This window comes from Haemaphysalis longicornis, unplaced genomic scaffold, assembly GCF_048455015.1.
Source record: "Haemaphysalis longicornis isolate Haplotype H1 unplaced genomic scaffold, Haemaphysalis longicornis Haplotype H1 scaffold_5, whole genome shotgun sequence".
Taxonomy (NCBI): Eukaryota; Metazoa; Arthropoda; class Arachnida; order Ixodida; family Ixodidae; genus Haemaphysalis; species Haemaphysalis longicornis.
In genome coordinates this window covers 44,432,571-44,451,970 of record NW_027526385.1, presented here as the reverse complement: position 1 = coordinate 44,451,970, position 19,400 = coordinate 44,432,571, and the positions used below count along the sequence as shown (strand labels likewise).

Here is a 19,400-nt window from a genome sequence, read left to right as displayed (position 1 = left end):
GGTGGAGACACCCTTTGAACGGTCCCGCGCCGCCGCTATTCAGTCAAAGTGCTCAACGCGTTGTTCTTTTCGTTTCCCACAAGACCCTGCAGCAACGCGAAATAGATAAGATGATTCAAACTTCACCAAGGTCGCGGGTTCGATTCCCGGCCGCGGCGGCCGCTTTTCTGATGGAGGCGAAAAGCAAAAACGCCCGTGTGTACGAGATTTCGGCGCATGTTAAAGATCCCCAGGTGGTCGAAATTAATCGGAGCCCTCCACTACGGCGCGCCTCATCGCCTGCGTTGCGTCGGCGCGTTAAACCGTAGAATCAATCAATCAATCAATCAATCAATCAATCAATCAATCAATCAATCAATCAATCAATCAATCAATCAATCAATCAAACTTCACCAGTAAACCGCGTTGAGGTGACACATTTAGCGCAGTTTGGGTACAATGACTTGCTGCCGCGACCAGTGAGTGGCCCAAAATGGCGGCACCAGCGTTACGTGTCTCCACCCTGTACGTGTACGTCCGACGTGCGTGAATCGAGGCACCCGCTGCCCCTGCAGCAGGCAATGGATCGACGGCATGTTCAAGGACTTCGGGACATCGCACTTCTGTCGCGTCGAATTGCTGAAACATTGTTGAGTATTCTGCAAAGTTCCCTTGCACAGTCAACATTGGAAATGAACTCTCGCTTTGTGTTCCACATCGGGAGCACGGCGCTTCTTTTACGACGACTAATCACTTGAACGTCGTTGAGTGTTGTGCAAAATTAATTCTCTTGCATTGTCACAATTGGACGCGAACCCTCGAATTCTGTTCCACGTCAGGTTTAAGAAGTGGTTCAGTCAGGTGGTTCCAAGGAGGTGCTGCCATAAGGCGCAAATTTAAGCGCAGTTAGCTTTTGTCGGCGAAATGCACTACAGTCGGACGTTTCTACGAATTTTCCTTGCTAAGTTGACAAACGGCAATACAGAAGTTTACCTTTAAGTCAAAATGACCTCTACGTACTCGAAGAAAGTAGATGCACGCTTTAAGGCGCCATCGAAGATGTAATTGCCACCAGCATTAAAAGAAAAACAGAAGTATAGAACACGTAACTGATGTTCTAAGTTGGTTTGGTCTAGTCAAACTCATTGTTTGATGAATGAACAAACACAAGCGCGATGAATGAACAAACACAAACACAAACAAACACAAGCGCGACATATCCGTTAAATACATGGAGGAAAGAATACTCAGGAGAGGCCCCTAGCACCCCAATGCATTGCAAAAAGTGTGGAGGAAGTCACGTGATTTTTCTTGAGCCCATGGACAATGTTGCTTACTTGTTTACAACTGCGGCGGCCAAATTTGGGCGAATAGAACGGACAAATTTTTAAGGCGCTTGGTATGCGGCTGCTTCGCTACGCTTGCAAACCAGCGCAGTCGCTACGACAAACGTATTTAGATTAGGCCAGTTTGAAAACTCTACCGTGGGAGGCGTCTGCGTTCGCCAACACGCGAGCCTGTTGCTATAACGACGACGAACGCTACTTTGCCAGGCTTAAGAGCTGAAAAATCGTCCTTCTATCTCAAAAACGAAGGCCGTTTTTCGATTGAAGCTTTTGGTGAGGGTTAGAATGGGCAAATTGAAGGCGAAATCAACAGCTTTGAAGATGACATCGCACCGAGGAATTAGCGACGAAGCTGTTTTCGCTTCGAAGCGGGAGGGCAGGGCGACGCCATGGTAGTCAAATCAAACCGGAGATAGCAAAGGATGATTGGGTAGAGTGCTGGGCTCCGTGGGCTCAAGTCATGGCGGGACTCGGCTTCACAAATGTGACGTCAGGGCCTCTCCTAACCTTTTCTTTCCTCCATGGTTAAATAGCTGGGGAGGGGGGGGGGGGGGGATCTTGAAATGAGGTAACATGAAAACACGTTTCAAATCAGCGGTGTGTCCCTGCGGAAGCAGGAAGGAGTGAGGGGGGGCGGGGGGGCGCGAAATGCCCCCGGTATTTTCTGTCGCGATTGATTTCAGATTAACTATCAGGCGCTAGACACCAGCCAAATAGTCATATAACGAGTCAATGGCTTGTGCAGGATTTCATTTCGCAGGATCTCATTAGTTAAAGTTTGAAATATTTTAAACTTCAAGAAAAACGAAGGTTGTGCTTAGTTGGCTATCACAAGCATGAGCACGTGTCCTCGCAGTGAAATAGGCCAACAGCGAGAAAATGGCGGGAAATGAAGAAACTTGAAATGGTTTACAACCACAAGAGGTGAGAGCAATGGCCAATGGACAATGACCGAAAAGGCAATGAACTCATCACCCCACACCTAACATCCAGCACTAAAAGTAAAATTTGAAGGTCGGGAGACATTTGTAAAATCATTCTGTCGACGCTGTAAGCCGCTGCACGTCAGTGTTGCTGTCTCTCAACCGTTTTTTTTCCTCGTTCTTAGCAGGATGCCCCACAGTAATCACGACGGGTCAAAAAGAAAAATCGCTAGATTGCGTGGCTGGAGCGGTCCTGGCCACGGTATAATCTCCTTACCGGTTCGTTCTCAGCGCTCTCGCGTGTCCTGCTTAGGCCTAACGCTCCTCCTGGCGGATAGTTCTTCACTTTCCTAATTTGGCGTTTGCTCGTTGGTTAGAGGGACCATATTGGCCTTATTCGCTTGCAAAGCTCACTGGACCCACAGCGTTTACTCAAGGTGCATGCACGCCCGTCTCACGATCGTCTGTAAGAGGTATGCGAGCCACGCTCACGCAACCTGGGATTCCAAACCGACACGCGAGAAATGCATGTGTGGCGTGCATGCGTCCGTCCCTGTGCGTGCGCGTGCCGACCGAGGCAGTGGGAGGGTGGAACGTCAAGAAGCCGTGGTCGGAGGTGGTGGCGTGATTACGGGAGCGAGTCACGATGACGAAACTTCGTCCCGGGCGAGCGTGATTGATGCAAAGGCTGGCGTCGAGCCGCGGAAACTCGTCGACTTCGCGTCGGCCGGTGAGCCAACCCATCCAGAAGCTTCTAGTGCAGTAACAGACGACGCTTCGAGAACGTGCAGACGAAATGGCCACCGCGGTTACGACGGAACATGAGAGTGTTGCACGCTGCTGAAATGTGGTCGTCTTAGAACGCGATAAGGTCGCCCTAGATTAAGTACGCATCGTACTTGAAGAAAGGGGGCTGGCAGAGGGGTTAACTAATCCGACCCGAGCAGACAAACAACCCCCTTTACGTTACGACAGGGAACGGGAGAGTGCCAAGGGCGGTCGTCAAGAAGATGGAAGCGTTGCCCTCGGTTCTAGATTAACTATAATCGCAGGGGCAGGGATGGTCGTCAATCTCAACACAGACGTCTGCTCTCCGGGAGAGACAACAAACAAAGCAAGCGAAGTAGCAGACGCGTTTACGACGCTTACCGCAATCAAACTGGGTCTCGTTTAAGAATACGACGTTCAGACAGAGTGAAAGTGATGGCATTGCCTGAGATTAACAACTGGCGCTGCGATATGATGTCGTGCTTTCAAGGCTGAAAAAAAAAAAAAAAACGGTGTCCTTCCACTCTGCGAAGAAGAATGACCAGCGAAGCTGTGGCGCGTAATTAGAGTCATTTTAGTGTCTAATTTTTATATACCGTATTTTCGCAATTCTAACCCCCCCCTTCCCGCTTACTTTCAGAAGAAAAAAAAAGGAAAAAAAGTTTGCATGCGAATATAAGCGCCCCCTTTTCTGCGAGGAAGCGAGCCGTGCCCAAGCTATAGAGTTGTACGGCCCAGGCCGCAACCGCGCTTTCTAGCTATGTTTTTGAGCCTTTCACTGCACTTGAGTCATTTTTTTTTAATGTTTGACGGAACAAAGAACAACACGCTGTGGGATACTGAGAGCAGCGGCGCTAGCGGTGCTACACACTCCAGTGGTATTGAGAGTGGCTGAGTATCAGACGTAAACGGTGAGTTCACTGTCTGTGCCTACTTTTTTTAATCTTTGCTGTATAAAACATTCCTTGCGCCTGTCTCCTCTAGCTACTGCCGCGAAAAGTTTGTGTATGTGTGTGTGTGTGTGGGGGGGGGGGGGGGGTCATCTTAGGTTTTTCTAATCTAAGCATCCCCCCCCCCCTGACTTCGGGCATTGCGATCTTCAAAAAATGGGGGTGCTTAGAATCGAGTAAATACGGTAATTTGTTTTTCGGTTCGTGCCGGTAAAACAACAGTTATAGCGGTTTGTTGTAACAGTACTCCCTCCGTATGGATAGCCGTATATTGACAGCCGACACTCATTTTGTAACGTTTACAACTTCCCCGTGAACTAATTACGATAATTAAACGAAATTGGGCGTAACTGCAAATTCGTCTTAGCGTCAGGTTGTCATATAATTTATTTCGCGATACTTTGGATAACACAAGAGTTCGAGCCGCTTTCTGTAATCATACTCCTTCCATACGTGATCATGCTTCACTGCGCAACACGCAAGGTAGGAAAGCCAGCTTACAAACATCAATCTTACATCATTTTTTTTTAAGTCGGCTTCACCACTAAACTTAATTGCATTGCTGAAAAGACATTTTTGTAGCGTGAGCTACACTGGCCCAGGTTGAGCAGTTTCGCGTGGCTCCTGGAGAGCCGTGCTGCGCATGCGCGAGGAGCAGTGACGTCACACGACGCACAGAACGTTGCTCGCTGCCCGGCGTCTCCCACACACACACCTCACGCGGCCAGCGTCTTCGCCGACCTCCGTTCCGCACGTGGCGGCCCGATCCACTTGATGATCATGCGAGGGGTGGCCGGGCGTGGAACCGATTGCTCGTACGTCGCGGCAACACCGGCCTGCGCCTGTGGAACCAGCTGAGCTCTGGGGCGATTGGTGACGCTGCGCCGGAGCCGCTTGATAAATACACATGCGTCACGTAATGCGTATACCGTGTGTGTGCCATTGAAGCGGTAGTAAGCATGATAATCAAGCTAATACTAGATAACCAGGAAAGCTAAGAATAGCCAGCTGAACATTATCTCACGCTACGTATATCCCGGCATAGCCGAGCATAGCCGAGCCACTGCTAATTTTTGGGGATGCAGTATAAGCCGTCTTACATCAAAATATGGAGGCCCTAACCTTTTTTCTATTTTTATTATTTCTTTCTATAATCAAAACCGTTTTTTTTGTGAGGCGGAGAAGCCTGTTTCGGAGGGAGCGTAACACGATACCACGACAGGCCGTCGTCAGGGCCAGCCCCAGAACAGCTGCGCTGTTAAATAAACTGCGGTACCGGTACCGACAATGAAAGGCTCACGTCTCCCACGATAATATAAGTTAGGGTTTGGCTAGGGTACAGTTCGGACACATGCGTGTAGTTTCGGATATGGCAATTAAGGTTCGGAAAGGTTCGGATTTGAAGGACAGTGATGACATTAACATTTTGGCCCTTGTGGAGGAGATATCCACGCGCCACTTTTTGTTTGCTTGTTTGCTTCTTGTTCATTTCAATAACCTTGCATCCGATGCTCACTTTCGCGCCGGGCGCCCCGGCCAATTATCAAGACGTGATGCAGAATCGCAGCGATAGACGGGCTTCTCTGACTGAACGTGAACACGGTTGAGCAAAGGCGTTGCACTAAGTTTCTACGAGCTAGCGTCGCTCTTTGATTCTACATTTCAACGGCACCCTGCAAAGTAAGCGAATAACCTTACGCAACACGGCATGCGTCTTCGTATACAATGCACGATAAAGTTCCCTTGGTTACTATAGTCATGCAGGAGTTTCAAGCTTTCGGGCTTCAAACTACAGTATAAAGTGCAAGTGAGGTGCACGTGGCTTGGAGGCCTGTGAAATCGTGATCCTCAAATGTTATGCCGAAGGTCCACCACAACATCGGCAGGATTCGCCGAGTCGCCTATGCAACATCACTGTCCCATGATGCGCCCCCGAAAAATCCACCATCCTCGCGCTCTGTGCCCGCACTTACAAAAAAAAATAAAGAACAGACCCAATCACCGACATGGAGTTGACAATCAACAGCCAAGCAGTACTCACAGTCTCCCACCTCCGAATACTCGGTCTCAGCATACGTACCCAAAAACGGATGCGGCTCTTAAACCGTGCCTTCATTACAGCGCACCCTGACACAACTCGTGCACCTCGTGCGACCCATCGCCCACCACCGTTACGGCCTTCAGGAGAAGGACACTCTCAGAATAACGCAAGCAATACAGATGAGTCGTCTAAACCACAGCACACCATACCTGGCCCTCAAATCTGCCGAAAAAGAAACACTCCATACATCCATCCGACAAGCCTACAAACTCGATCTAGGCCTACCCCCCTCAACCCCTCAACATCAACGCCCAAGCTGCTCTAACTAGGAGTACACAATACCTTGGAAGAATGGCATGGAGCTCATCATCACTCCCAAAACACCCGCTTCAAGCTCACACCTACAGGACGACGGATGTCCAGTACCACACAAAGAGGACCAGCCACAACGTGTCCACCTCCACATCCGTCAACACGTTCTTGTAGCTCCCATTACAACAAAGCCCGCTGCAAAGCACTGGTCGATGCGGGTACTAAGAAGCATGCAGGGAACCCTACGGGGTGCTACACGGACGCCGCACGCTATACCCACAAACCCCACCAGGGGAGCTAGCTCACATCCGCCATGATATGCACTCACGGACTCGCAAGTCATCATCATCATCATCACCACCACCAGCCTGTCTACGCCCACTGCAGGGCAAAGGCCTCTCCCATTATTCTCCAATTACCTCGGTCCTCTGCCAACTGTGACCAATTTATCCCCGCAAGCTTCTTGATCTCATCTGCCCATCTAACTTTCTGCCGCCCCCTGCAACGCTTGCCTTCTGTAGGGATCCACTCTGTTGCCCTTAATGACCAGCGGTTATCTTGCCTTCGCATTACATGCCCTGCCCACGTCCATTTCTTCTTCTTAATTTCTACTAATATGTCTTTAACACCAGTTTGCTCCCTGACCCACCACGCTCTCTTCTTGTCCCTTAATGTTACACCTATCATTTTCCGCTCCATTGCCCGCTGAGTCGTTCTCAATTTAAGTTGAACCCTCTTAGTGAGCCTCGGACTCGCTCGGGGGGGGGGGACTCGCAAGTAGCATCCCGGAACTACGAGCTCGGCTGATATCACCCTTCGCCCTCAAGTTCCTTAAGGCAATCCCGCAGCTTCCCGGCATCAATATATATATTTGTACCCCTGGACACGAGTCCCGTGACGGAAATGAGACACGCCGCTGCCCGAATACACACCCTATACGGGCCATTTCCGAAGAGAGTCAAGACACAGAGAAGACCCTTACTCCTCCCCCTCCCCCCCCCCCCCCCCCGCCCTCACACACACACACTAAATGGCATCCCATCGCGGACATCCTCGCGCACTTCAGACACGAGCGTCAACGGTTCCTTCCACCCTACTCCCACCTTTCCCGAGCCGAAGCGACCACGCTCCGCCGGCTCCAGACCCACTCCTACTCCCACCCAACCTTCCCCCACCATATCCACATCACTCAATATTACCGTACCTGCAACTTTTGCCAGCCGGGGACCCTGTACCATCTGGTCGCGGAATTCCAACAATTCCCATCACTCTCACCCGATCCCCGTCTAACGTACGAGTAGTGGGTGGCCCGGCTGTCCAGCTCGGACGTCTCGACCCAGCGCATGCTGATAGAGGGGACGAGCAGCCACCGAGGACCAGGGCATCCCGGACTAGCGGACGCCCCCAACAGGGCCTGTGCTCTCACCATCATGCACCATTGAGCTAGCAATTAATTTTTTTTAGCAACTAAATGTTTTTAGAAAAAAAAACATTTAGTAGTTTAAAACGACAGTCAAATCAAAATACAAAAAAAATTCAAAATGCTGATGTTCCCCAAGGGCAATGACGCAATTGCAAAGCAAACTTTAAACAATAACGAGATATTAGAAAAATTGGGCCCATCTCCCCGCGAGGGGGACTCGAGTAAATGCGTCGCATAGGGGGTGGGTGTATTGCGTTAACGTTTAGTGTTTGGGGAGTTGGTGGTAGTGAATGCGTTGTATCAGCAGCTTCTTGACGTAGTTTGAATGAGTCAAGGATATAAGGCGCGTTCGTAGCCTCCCATTCTGTGTCGGCTTTGTGGCGCAGTGGGTAGAGCACCATGTACCTTGCGTTCCGCCCGCAGGGTCGAGGGATCGAAACCAGGCGCCGGATAGTATTTTTTATATAGTGTTTGAGGGGGAGGGGTGCGGACAAGGGTGCGGAGGGGTGCGGACAGGGGTGCGGACAGGGGTGTAGGGGGAGGGGTGCGGACAACGACGGTGCGGACTACGACGGACGTCAACGCGGGTGACATCGTGAGTTACTGAAATGCTCTGCATTTAAAACAGATGAAGTGGCGACGATTTACAACCAACTTTCTCTCCCAGACTTTATGTTGTCCTAGCGACTAGTGTTGAAAAAATGCCCGCCGGGTGGGATCCCAACCCACGACCTCCAGAATGCCGGTGCGGTGCGATAACCACTACGCTACCGGCGGGGCTGTTTCCCTGCCACTTTCTCGGGTATTTATGTTAAGGTATTTTTGTTTCCTGCACTTGGGGGTGGTAGCCAGCGCCACTCGGACTACACGGGGTGAAGGGGACCTTCTTTTTAACCTCCGGGCCGTGACTAGAGTGTCTACGACACGTCGAGAGTGGTCGACCAGCGTTGAACCATCTTAAGCTACCTTTGGCACCAAGACTGCCAGAACAGAGGCCCTCGCTAAGCATGTAGTGAATCAGAAAATAGGAAATGAGGCGCTCGGTGAAATGAGACAGAAAATAAGGTTAGCAGTGAAGAAACCCGCGGAAGGAAATGGGAAGTTGTGGTGGGTAATAGAAACAAATGAAGAATTTTTTTTCTCTCTTTTTTCGGCGTCGTTGGACGACGAGCTTATAAATACGTGCACAGAAATACGAAATGTTGTCTTGAGAAAGATCGGCATCCGATCGAAACGTCGACCAATAAACAGTTTTGTTAGAAGCTATACCCATTATATATATGTATATATATATATATACATATATATATATATATATATATATATATATATATATATATATATATATATATATACATATATATATATATTTACATCTGACTGCCGCTGCCATCTATTTCAAAAAAATCGATAAACCCATGCATAAAGGTCAGAATGGACGGGAAGAGAAGCATCAACTGCATGCCGTTCGAATTCGCCCCTTACAAAGTGCTTTTTAAAATGTTTGTCGGCGCTGACGAACCTGACGCGCTGATCTCGTGAGGCCACGAAACCTGTCAACCGGCGTTTAGAATTCGTTCGGCCGGCGACCGAAACGCATTCGATGCCGCGAAATCGCATGAGGCGCTTGGTTGACCTTGGCTGAGCTTGAAGGTGAGAGGGACGCTACCAGGCATCTTCTGGGTTTGCGCCTGGGGCAATCAGCTTCGTTTAAAATGTACCAAGCAACAGGAAGATGTTCGTCGCGCCGCACGTGCTCCTCGCTGGCAGGAGGCCTTGCTCCGGAGACTTTGGAATGGTCCTCTCCCCCAGCTGTGCCCCCCGCCGTGTCCTCCATTCTGTACTAGTTAGCGCGTTTCTCCCCGACAACTGTCCCTTTTGCTTGTGCCCGGATGAAAAAGCTGACACTAGCCCCACCTTGTGGAACGTCCCAACACTGCATGCAGCGAGAACCCGACACATTACCCAACCTGTGAGGCCCCCGAACTCTAGCGAAGCCACTGAGGCTCTTACCACCGGAGCGCCCCTCTTGGATTCCTCAGAGATGTGACAAACATGTACAGGTACCTCAGGTTTAATTCCCTTCAATAAGCAAAAATGTTAACAGTTGACGGGAAGGATTCTTCGTGGTTTTAATTAGGAATATGATGATTACGATGATGATGGGGATGTCGTGACGTACTACAAACGTACTTACGAGCAAAATTTTGCTTTTAGCCAGCGATCCATCGCATATAATAGGAAAAATACATAGTTTCCTCTGTTTTAAGCGCGTTGGTGTTGCTACGCTTTATTGTTTCGGTTTCCGGATAGCCCATTTGTGGCCCTGGAACAAGTATCGCGAACACAATACCTAATCCCGCTAAACTCTACCCAATCCGCCCTTCGTTGCCAAGTCAGTGCAGGACGGGAGCTTCCGGTGCGATGCAGAACTTTAATTAAATGTGGTGATAGGATCCTCACCACACCTAAATTTAACGACCTGAGAGGTACCGAACCCCCCTTATTCTGGGAAAATTTGGCGTAGAACTGACGTAAGCGAACATTCTTTTTCAATAAAAAATCTCAGAGATAAGAAATAAAAGGTAAAATTGTGGGGCTCCACGATATAAGCGTGAAATACCGCGACGCTACCCGCTAGGAAACGGAGGGCGAACAGGAGGCTTGTTTCAGCAGTTGATCTAGAAGATTGCGGCAGTGTTCGAGGCTAACCACGAGACGGCGCTAGGTGCAACAGGAAGTTCCCCGTCTGCACTGACTTGGAAGCGCAAAGTCGTGCAGCGTAAGGAGGTGCTAAAGAGCTCATACCTATAGAGGTGTAAATCTTCTTAGTCATCATGCAGAGCTGCCGATAGTCGCGACGTCACTGCCTTGCCCAAGTCGGCCGCCACAACCACCTCCCGATTCGCATAAAGCTCAATAAAAAAAAATGGTCCCTCTAGCTCTCCTGTAACGGGTCAGCAGCAGCGTAATGGAAGGACACTAACCTTTTCAATAGGGTCAATAAATACCAGTTAGTTACCGCCTTTAAACAGGTACCGCTGCTTGGCGTAGTATATTTGTAAACTGTGCATGACAGTGTCAATATGGGCTAAGGTTAAATTATCTCTGGCCCAATCAGTAGGATAATTCACAAAGCAGTAACTATTCTACACAGGCTCCGGCAGGGAATGATTATAAGTCCCTTTTATTTTACTTGTACTTCGCGAGAACTCTGTACAAGGCGTTGTCACACGTGCGTGTGGCTTCCTTGGACAGCTTCGGTGTTGTGAGGGGCATGCCACGCTTTGCCGGTAATTCAGAAGCACGCCCTGCGCTGTTGTCCCAGTGCACATTCGTTCTTTTTAAAGCGAAGCTTGAGTCTCCTCACCGATATCGTTGTACCCTAATTCACCCTGTAGGAAAGACAACTTTCTTTGACAATGATGACGAAGGATCGTGGGTGTAGTGAAAGAAAAAAAAACGCTTCTCGAGGCTGCAACCGGACCCGGGCCCCTCGCGTTATAAAGCCGGTGTCTATCCGATTGCTCCATTCGACATGGTCGAAGCGAACGCCAAGCAGCAGGTACCGATTCGCGCAGTACACCCCAAACTCAAACGTTAGGCCTACGGAGTGCACACCCTAGAGTTGCTGCGGGTATTCTAGAAAAGCGGTGCATACTTCCAGAGTAGCACATACTCGCGGTGTGAGATTGGACAACCAAAGAATCCACGACGAGTAAGCGTCGCGTTCAACCATCGTCGTCATTACACGAAGGTGCGCATAATTTTTTACTCTAATCGTATTCTAGACCTCCTCATTCACTACCTTCACACATTCTTTTCACGCTGACTGGTTGTTCTGGAGCGTTGTGGAGAAGCCCAGATGCGGCGATCCTTTAGAGTGCGGGGGACAGACAGTGCCTGTTCCAGAAGATATGGAACAGGCACGCTGTTAAATGATGATGACAATAATGATGATGAAGCACCTTCTGAACTATTTTGTAAGAGTATTCATAATTAGAGCAATCCGTAAATATCGTCATTATATCTAAGCAAACAAATCCCCCATCACCCTCACAAGTACAAATTCCAATATATGTCGTTGATAATGCTTGAGGGCAGCCTTAAACATGAACAGTGTACTGCCCAGTTACACTCAATAGGGCAGTAGGCTTGGTTGTTGCTTAGGAAGCTCTAGTCAGGATTAAACTTGCCGTCATGTGTGTGAATACCGACACAGTCTGCGACAGCGAAACGACATTAAAAAAACCAGTGAAGTCATCAAAAGAACGACAGCATAAGTTTCCCAGCTTTAGTGAAAATTCAGAAATGATAATCTATATAAGTGTCCATGTATTTACGAGAGACAGCGCTGTTTGTTTGTTTTTTGCGTATTTTAAACAATTCGGACTGAATTCATACCGAGCACCAGGCGCGTAGCCAGGACTTTTTTTCGAGGGGGGGGGGGGGGAGTGGGCTAAAGTTGTTTTCAAGCCTCCCCCCCCCCATCCCCCGACAGAGAAAAAGCGAGGTAGTTTGCAGGCACCCTTAAAGGCTATGAAGACCGATTACATGTTTGGTTCATTAAACAGATTGCATTTTCCCGATAACAATGATACCAATCTTATCGCAAACTTCAAAAGAATAATCGAGATGTGAAATAAAACACGAAGCAGCGGCCACTCCCCACCCACTTTCCGGCGATTTCTCTATGACATCACAGGATCTTTTTTACGATTGGCGTCAAACGACCTAAGACACAGCCAATCAACATGGCTGCGCGATGGTAGTTCCATTGATGCTATCATTTCAATGGACCTCTCCCGGGGTACGTCACGCGGCGGCCGTGACGTCACGGCGAGCGCACGTGCTGGGCGTGGCCCGGAGGGTGGTTGGCAAAACATTCGGACCGGCGCGAGGTGCGTATGCAGTGAGGTGGCAGTGAGGCTGCATTAGACGCGCGCAAAAGTGGAGTTTTTGTTTATGTGTTCGCTTTTCTGGTGCCGGTAGGCTGCTGTGCTCTCGGCTACGCAAACCGTGCAAGCAAAATCAGCGGCATCAGACACTTTCGCGTCCCCAAAGAGGTAAATTCGGCGGGTACTGCGGATGCGCGCAATGCGCCGAAGCGGCTGGCAGCTAAAGCAGCGACAAGATCTGCTCTTACTCACAACAGATTCCATTCGCGAACTTCTGCTGTTCTTCATTGCGCAATCCTACCGCCCACTTTGGCAGTCCGCGCTGTTTAGTGCCATGAAACGATGCTGTTTGTCAACCGTCTGCTATCACGCAGCACCAGCAGATATTTGGTCCAGTGAAATAGTACCCGGGGGGGGGGGGGGGGGGGGTAATTTTTTTGCTGCGAAAAAATTATCATGTTTTGACGAGGTAGAATACTGCATTAAAAAAACAGTGAATGGGTAACCTGCTTAGGCGACGCGAAATCTATGTTTCGTCGAGCGATCCGCGATAGCCTCCTGCCGCCAGATCGACCACGACAAGTTTGGTCGTATGGGGGGATCTGTTCAAGACGAACGAAATTTATTGATTGTCAGTGCAATAAATTTTTACCTTGATCAATTATATTTTGCCTTGAGGATGCGCAAAACAGAGATGCTTGCCGTGCTCACATGCATGAAGCATCGTGCCTTTGCCGCTAGATTGGCCGCTCACGCGTCCCGAAAATACTCGAAAAATCTGTTTGCCCCAGGCGAACGGACTTAGTGAATGTATTCTTTTGTTGCGGCCTCCCGACGCTGGCGTGTGGAGCCGGCGTGCAAGGACACTAACTTCAGTTATCATGAAATAATGACTACCGATAATTATTTCAGTGCCACTAACCATGTGTGGCTGATCCGTCACTCTCACAATGACGTTGAGCCATTTCGCTGGGGAAAAGGTAACAAAACAATCGGTCACTCCCGTAGAGCACGACATCGCCGCGATATTTTTTTCTGAATAATTTTTGGCTTTTGCTCTTTATATATTTGTTTCATTGCTGTTTATTTTACTTTATAACCATTTCATGCTGTACCTTTCCTTTTTCCCCTCGACATGAAATCGTGTGTGCGCCACTGTCTCCGGACGACGCAAACAGACCGGGAGCGTATACGCTGCCTGAGGAAACGCGCGACCTCGAAAACAACCATGAATGAGCTTTCCTTGGTATGTGTCCAGGCACATAGCATCTTAAAAAAACATTCTTGAAACGCGTCGCAACAGCGCCAACCATCAGAATGACTCGTTTAGGCTGTTCTGTCGCGCACTGATTATCCGAAAGCGTCACTCATCAGTTGACCGTACGGTACACGAAAGTGTTGTGGAGGTTGTAGGTGCACAAAGCTACATGGAGGTGCGATGGCCGCAGCTAGGATAGCTAGACCACCCACCTGAAATGTAGGCGGCCAGCGACGGTCCGAACCAACGGCTCATCGTTTCTTCCGGGTGCCGCGCCAGGCCGGCATCTCGGCGCAGGCGCGTTCTGCCAGCCGCCGCCGCATTTTGCGGCCCCCAGAAGGCGCCACCCGTCGCGCACGTGCGCTTCGTGACGTCACGGTGTTTACATACAGGGAGAGGTCCATTGTTACATGCAGTTGACGCACTCATAACACGTTTTTGTGCTGGCCTGTACTAAATCACTCCTGCCCACATTACGTCACTGCAGCGCTAAATTTGAAAATTTTTTATATTTGTTGCATTACAATTGCGGCCTCTTTTGTGTTTTGCATGGCACTTCGAGTGTGAGCTTCCCAAAGCCAGGGCGCTTCGGCCCTTGCACCGTTCTGTCATGTCGGCGTTGTTATGACTCAAGCCCCTGAATAGACACTGCTCTGGACAGCCGCCGCCCAGGCAAAAAGCGGCCGTGGACGCAATGGAGGAGCTTTAGTTGTGACCGAGGTCGAAGATGGCCATCAGGTATTTGTTACTGTCGCCAGCACCGTCTGCCTATGGCAGGGCTGGTGACCGTCAAGCCTTCACGTGTAGGATAAAGACTGGAACTCGCTCGGCAAGCCGCAGCGTGCCCTTTTCGTCAACTCCCTGTTCCTCAGTTTCGTAGGTTAGCGAAAAATACCGCCGAACGAATCTGCCTAATCGCAGAGGATAAAATGACTGTCTGCAACACCGCTTTCTGAAGGGGACACGCAGTGCGCGCAAGCTGAGCCACGCCAACACGTACCCTCCCGGGCTTCACAGAAACGTGAAAAAGAATGAAGAGGTGACGCGTAGACGAGGGGCATACTTTGCTATGCGCCTCATTCACAAAGGCCCTCTGCCCAACCACGACATTCATCCAGCTAAAGCCCACGTTTCGCCCAATACGCAGACCCATCGCTTTCTTCAGTTAACTTGCAGGACTGTCTGCCACCGCCGCTTGCACGTGGTTCTGCTTACACATACAAAGATCGTCTTTTCCCTTTCGGCCCTTTATCGTACCAGTCTTAACCCATCAATGGCGGGCGGTCTCTTTTTTTCCGCCGCGAGTCCTTGCTTCCCCGGTTATACCGTGACGAGTCTCCTCTGCTGAGAACGACTTAACCAGCCAATTATTCTCTGAGTGGCCACATGCCACACAAAAATGGACACAATGCCCTTTGGCGTCCCGTGCGCTGAGCGTACCAGAGGGCTGCCATCGCTTGTGGAGCTGCACCCCTCCAACCCGATTATCCTGGCCCGGGGGCTTCGTTTTGTGTAAGCACCAATGCCTGAGGACAGGCATTGGGTCGTAAATGTTTTTAACAGTGGCACATCCGAAGGATATGCGCGTTTGTTCACAGGCGACGTACCAGGTAACAAGCAGCACGGCGCCAGCCGGAAAAATTTCGGGGGGGGGGGGGGGGGGGGGGGGGGGGGGGCTGAAGCCCGGTCAGCCCCCCCCTGGCTACGCCACTGGAACTTGCGACGGACGGATAGAGGAACCCGCGTGAGGGAGGCAAACTAGACGAACCGGGAGATTACAACAGCGACTAGAACCCAAACCTTGATCGAGATCTTACCGAAAGTCGCAATAAAATCGCCGTCATTCATAATTTTCTCTTGCTACGAGCCTGGTAAATTCTCCAATTTGGTGGAAAGGAGGCACTATGCGTGGTGCTGTGGGAAGGCATCGCTGGGAATCTACAAAGCAAGCAAAAAAGAGATCCGGAAAGAGAACTTTTATGACAACAATAAAGGTAGTGCGTTGCTCTTTGAGGCGCGGGCTGGCTGCTTGAGAACTCGAACTTACATGAGCAAATATTCGTCCCAGGATGAGACATGCGTTGTATGTGGCAGGGATAAAGAAACAATCGACCACATAGTAATAGGATGCCAAAAGATTCACCCGGATAGAATTGGGGGGAAAGTCCTACTTCCTGAGGCACTGGGCTTCGAAATAGACGGAAACATTAACTGGTCAGCAGTAGGTATTACTAAGCAGCGGCTAGAGTATTGGTGGAAAAAAAGCAGGGAAGTCGATAAAATAACATCCCAGCCAGGGGTAGTGGCAGGGCAGAATTAAAAAGAAATCTGAGTGAGGGACTAAATTTAAATTCAAACTACTAAGATAGGCTAGATGGCGCACGCCATAACCCCGATTCAAAGGGGAGGCCTTTAATCATCATCATCATCATCGGTTCCTTAAAAACTACGGAGTGAGGAGGGGGATGGGGTTGAGCCCTCCTTCCCCCTCTGGCTACGCCACTGCCGAGCACAATCTGGTTGTGTGTGCGAGAGACCAATCGCTTTCATTCATGCATGTCGTACAGTAAGTACTCATGTAAGTATCTATTAACTAGACAAAATTTTTCGCCCTCTTTTTGACTCCGCAACGTCCGTGAAAAATATGATGTGTAACAACAGATAGAGCGCAGAGCAACGTACTGGTTCAATTGGACATTAATGCATTCACATTAACAACTCATAAGCAGTTCTTAAGTGTCATCAAAGATTTTTTTTTTCTATGGAACAAATTGCGTACCGAACTAACAAAGACCGCCCCCCCCCCCCCCCCCCCCCCCCAAACAAACACCTTGCAGCAACCTCCAACGCGAATTCGGGACAAAAGATGCACCGATGCATGGAACAACGTCGTCCTGCCAGGCCGCGAAAAAGGAGATTTTGCATCCGCGGACGTATACGCACGTCCACCCTGCTGTGATGCAAATCGCAGCTCAGTTTTCGTGCATCACATTTCTATCCTGACCACGCAAGCGTGATCGGCTGATCACCTGCTGTTCTCAGCAGACGACGTAACGTTCTCTAATTTCGCTGTCTGCGAACCATCCCGGCGTTCCGGTCTATCGCGGGCGGGACGCGCGCGCTACCTTGTTTCCGTATCTGAACCCCATATCTCATCCCGTCCGCTTGCTTTAGTTACAGAGTCTGCGGTTGTTCCTTCGTTCAACGCCGCTCCCAGCCGACCGGGCGGCCTCCTAAATCCTCAAACCAAACCGAATGGTCCCTCGCCGGCGTGGGACGAAAAAGAAACAAATCGAACACGCGCCGCCTCCACCACCGAGCGGAGAAAAAAGCAGACGACGCGAACGGAGCCGAAGAAAGAGCCCGTTCCGGTTTGGGTTTTTCCCCCTCGCCGCACCCCCTCTCTTCTCTCCCCGAAGTTATCAACTTTTTCGCCCTCCGCCATTGGTGGAGAGGCAGAGACGTCACGCAAACGTCACGCCGAAAGGAGAAAGAAAGACTGAGCGAGAGAAAAGAAGTAAGAAAGAAGGTGGTCCTCCCCTTTGACCTCCTCGCACTCTTCTTCCCCGCGTTTCGTCTGCTGCTCTACTGTGGCGGCGACTGTGGTCTTCTGCTCCTCTCCACGGGCAGACGTTCCAGTTTTTCGAAGAGTTGTTCTCCGTGCCTCGGAGGTGACAACGGACCCGCTGAAGCAGCATCGACGCGCGGCGGCCATTTGGAATTCTGTGCTGTTTTCTTCGGCAAGTGGTGTTGCTGATGCCGCCGCCGCTTGTGGATCCTGGCTGCATATGAAAAGTCTTCCGAACGACGAACGTAAGTTCGAGGAATTCCGTCCTTTTTTTGGCAAAAACAAGTCTCGTTTAGTCGGCGCTGCTGACATTCGTGTCTGGACGTGCCACGAGTACCCATGAGTCGCCGTGGTTCGGCGGCGTGATAAAAAAAAAAAAAAATGTGTTGACGACGCTTCGTGCTGTCTTCGCGTGGAATGCACTTCTTTTTAAACAGCGCACGTGACTTTCTGCGAAACTTTGTTTCAGCATGTTTTTCGAGTGCACAAATATGCCTGACATTTCAGCTGTTTCAGCAAGCTACTGATGGATTAACGCAACTGTCACTTCAGGCCGCGCGGAGGTAGCCTCCCAGTGTTCGTCAGCAACGCGAAGTAGAAATTTTTACCAACAACAACGTGATGTAATTTAGTACGGATGAAATGTCGCGGTATGCTATCCATGGCAGCGCAAGCTAGCAAGCTCATTACTTTGCTTGTGTAGAATTAGGCCAAGTTCACCGCGCAGGCAATCAAGGTATGCCATGCGAGAGGCATACTAATTTGCCGACTTTATTCCGTCCTATCACATTTGTATATACCCTCACTGACTTCGAGAAACCTTTGAAATAAAGTTGTACTAGCTGTGCCAGCGAGACCAAACCCTTTTAAACGCCGCCTCCTTTTCGCATAATTTTTGGCATTAATAAGGTGACAGGTAGCAGCAAAGCGCCACCTCTAATAAGGCTGTAAATGATGTTTTAATGGTGTAGCCCTTTGCAACAGGTTGGGCCATTGTGTCGTCATCTACGGACATGCAGAGGTGTCAATTTGCGGGGAACGCATTCTGTCGTGCCATACCCGCAACGAAAAACACCCTCTTGCGCGGCTGCTCAATTGTTGACCACTCGCAACGGCTGCTGCAGCCACACGTGTTACGGAAACGTGTCTCCATGCCAGCGCGAAGGAAAGACGCACTCTTGCAATTTTCTTCTCCGTGCGAAGCCACTCGCATACAATCCGGCACCCGGCTTAGCGACCTCAAGGGCGTGGTTGACGTTAGTGGCAAGGCGCTTTCAAACTTGGAAGCTAACAAAGGGGCATTTGCAAGTAGAATGGGAAATCGGTAGCCCCAAGGGCGCTCACTGAGCCCGCTGCCTTTCATTTTTTTTCCTTGAAATTTTGTGCTTCGAGCAATGACGTTGGGTCTATGGGTGGCGTAGTCGAGTATTTCCAATAAGGGTAGCCATAACTTGCCAGTAATTTCTAGCTACTTCGTTCGGAGAAGTTCGACGAAACTGCGTCAGATCGTTCCAACGCACATTAAAGTGAGGCTAAATTAAGCAACTCATAGGATTATCTAAAGCGGATGCGTTCAAGGTGCGTTATTGGAAAGTCACAACTATTTGCACAACGCGTGCTACTAAATTAGGAGTTATCAGGGGGAGTACCTGATGCCAGCACCCTTGCGACGGTTGACCCACCGTTGTGCTGGCTGTGTCGGCGTGATCAGCGGTCGGAATAATTCATGGAATATTGTACAGCCAGTATTAAAGTACTAGCTGCTTTTTATATATGTTTCCGGCAGTCAATTCAACAGACTCCTGTTGGCGGCCATGTATCCACGTAGGGAAGTGCATTCGCTTTCCGTAAAAAAATCCAGCAACCGGCATAAGTACTGGGAGAACAAAATGCCGGAAAAATATCCACTTCGAGTTTCTTATGGTCTACCCGTC

At 49.9% G+C, this 19,400-nt stretch overlaps 2 protein-coding genes across 2 annotated transcripts in view; one reads left to right on the top strand and one right to left on the bottom strand.

Moving 5' to 3' along the window:
• Nucleotides 1-19,400, bottom strand: part of LOC144138151 (uncharacterized) — a 143,407-nt gene that overhangs the window by 62,459 nt on the left and 61,548 nt on the right. The gene's annotated exons all lie outside the window — the stretch shown is intronic.
• LOC144138150 (uncharacterized) overlaps nt 17,480-19,400 on the top strand; it is a 68,746-nt gene continuing 66,825 nt past the window's right edge. Inside the window, exon 1 of the mRNA XM_077670284.1 lies at nt 17,480-17,711. Within this exon, the coding sequence (XP_077526410.1) occupies nt 17,687-17,711 (25 nt within the window). The 5' untranslated portion in view covers nt 17,480-17,686. The remainder of the gene's footprint in view (nt 17,712-19,400) is intronic.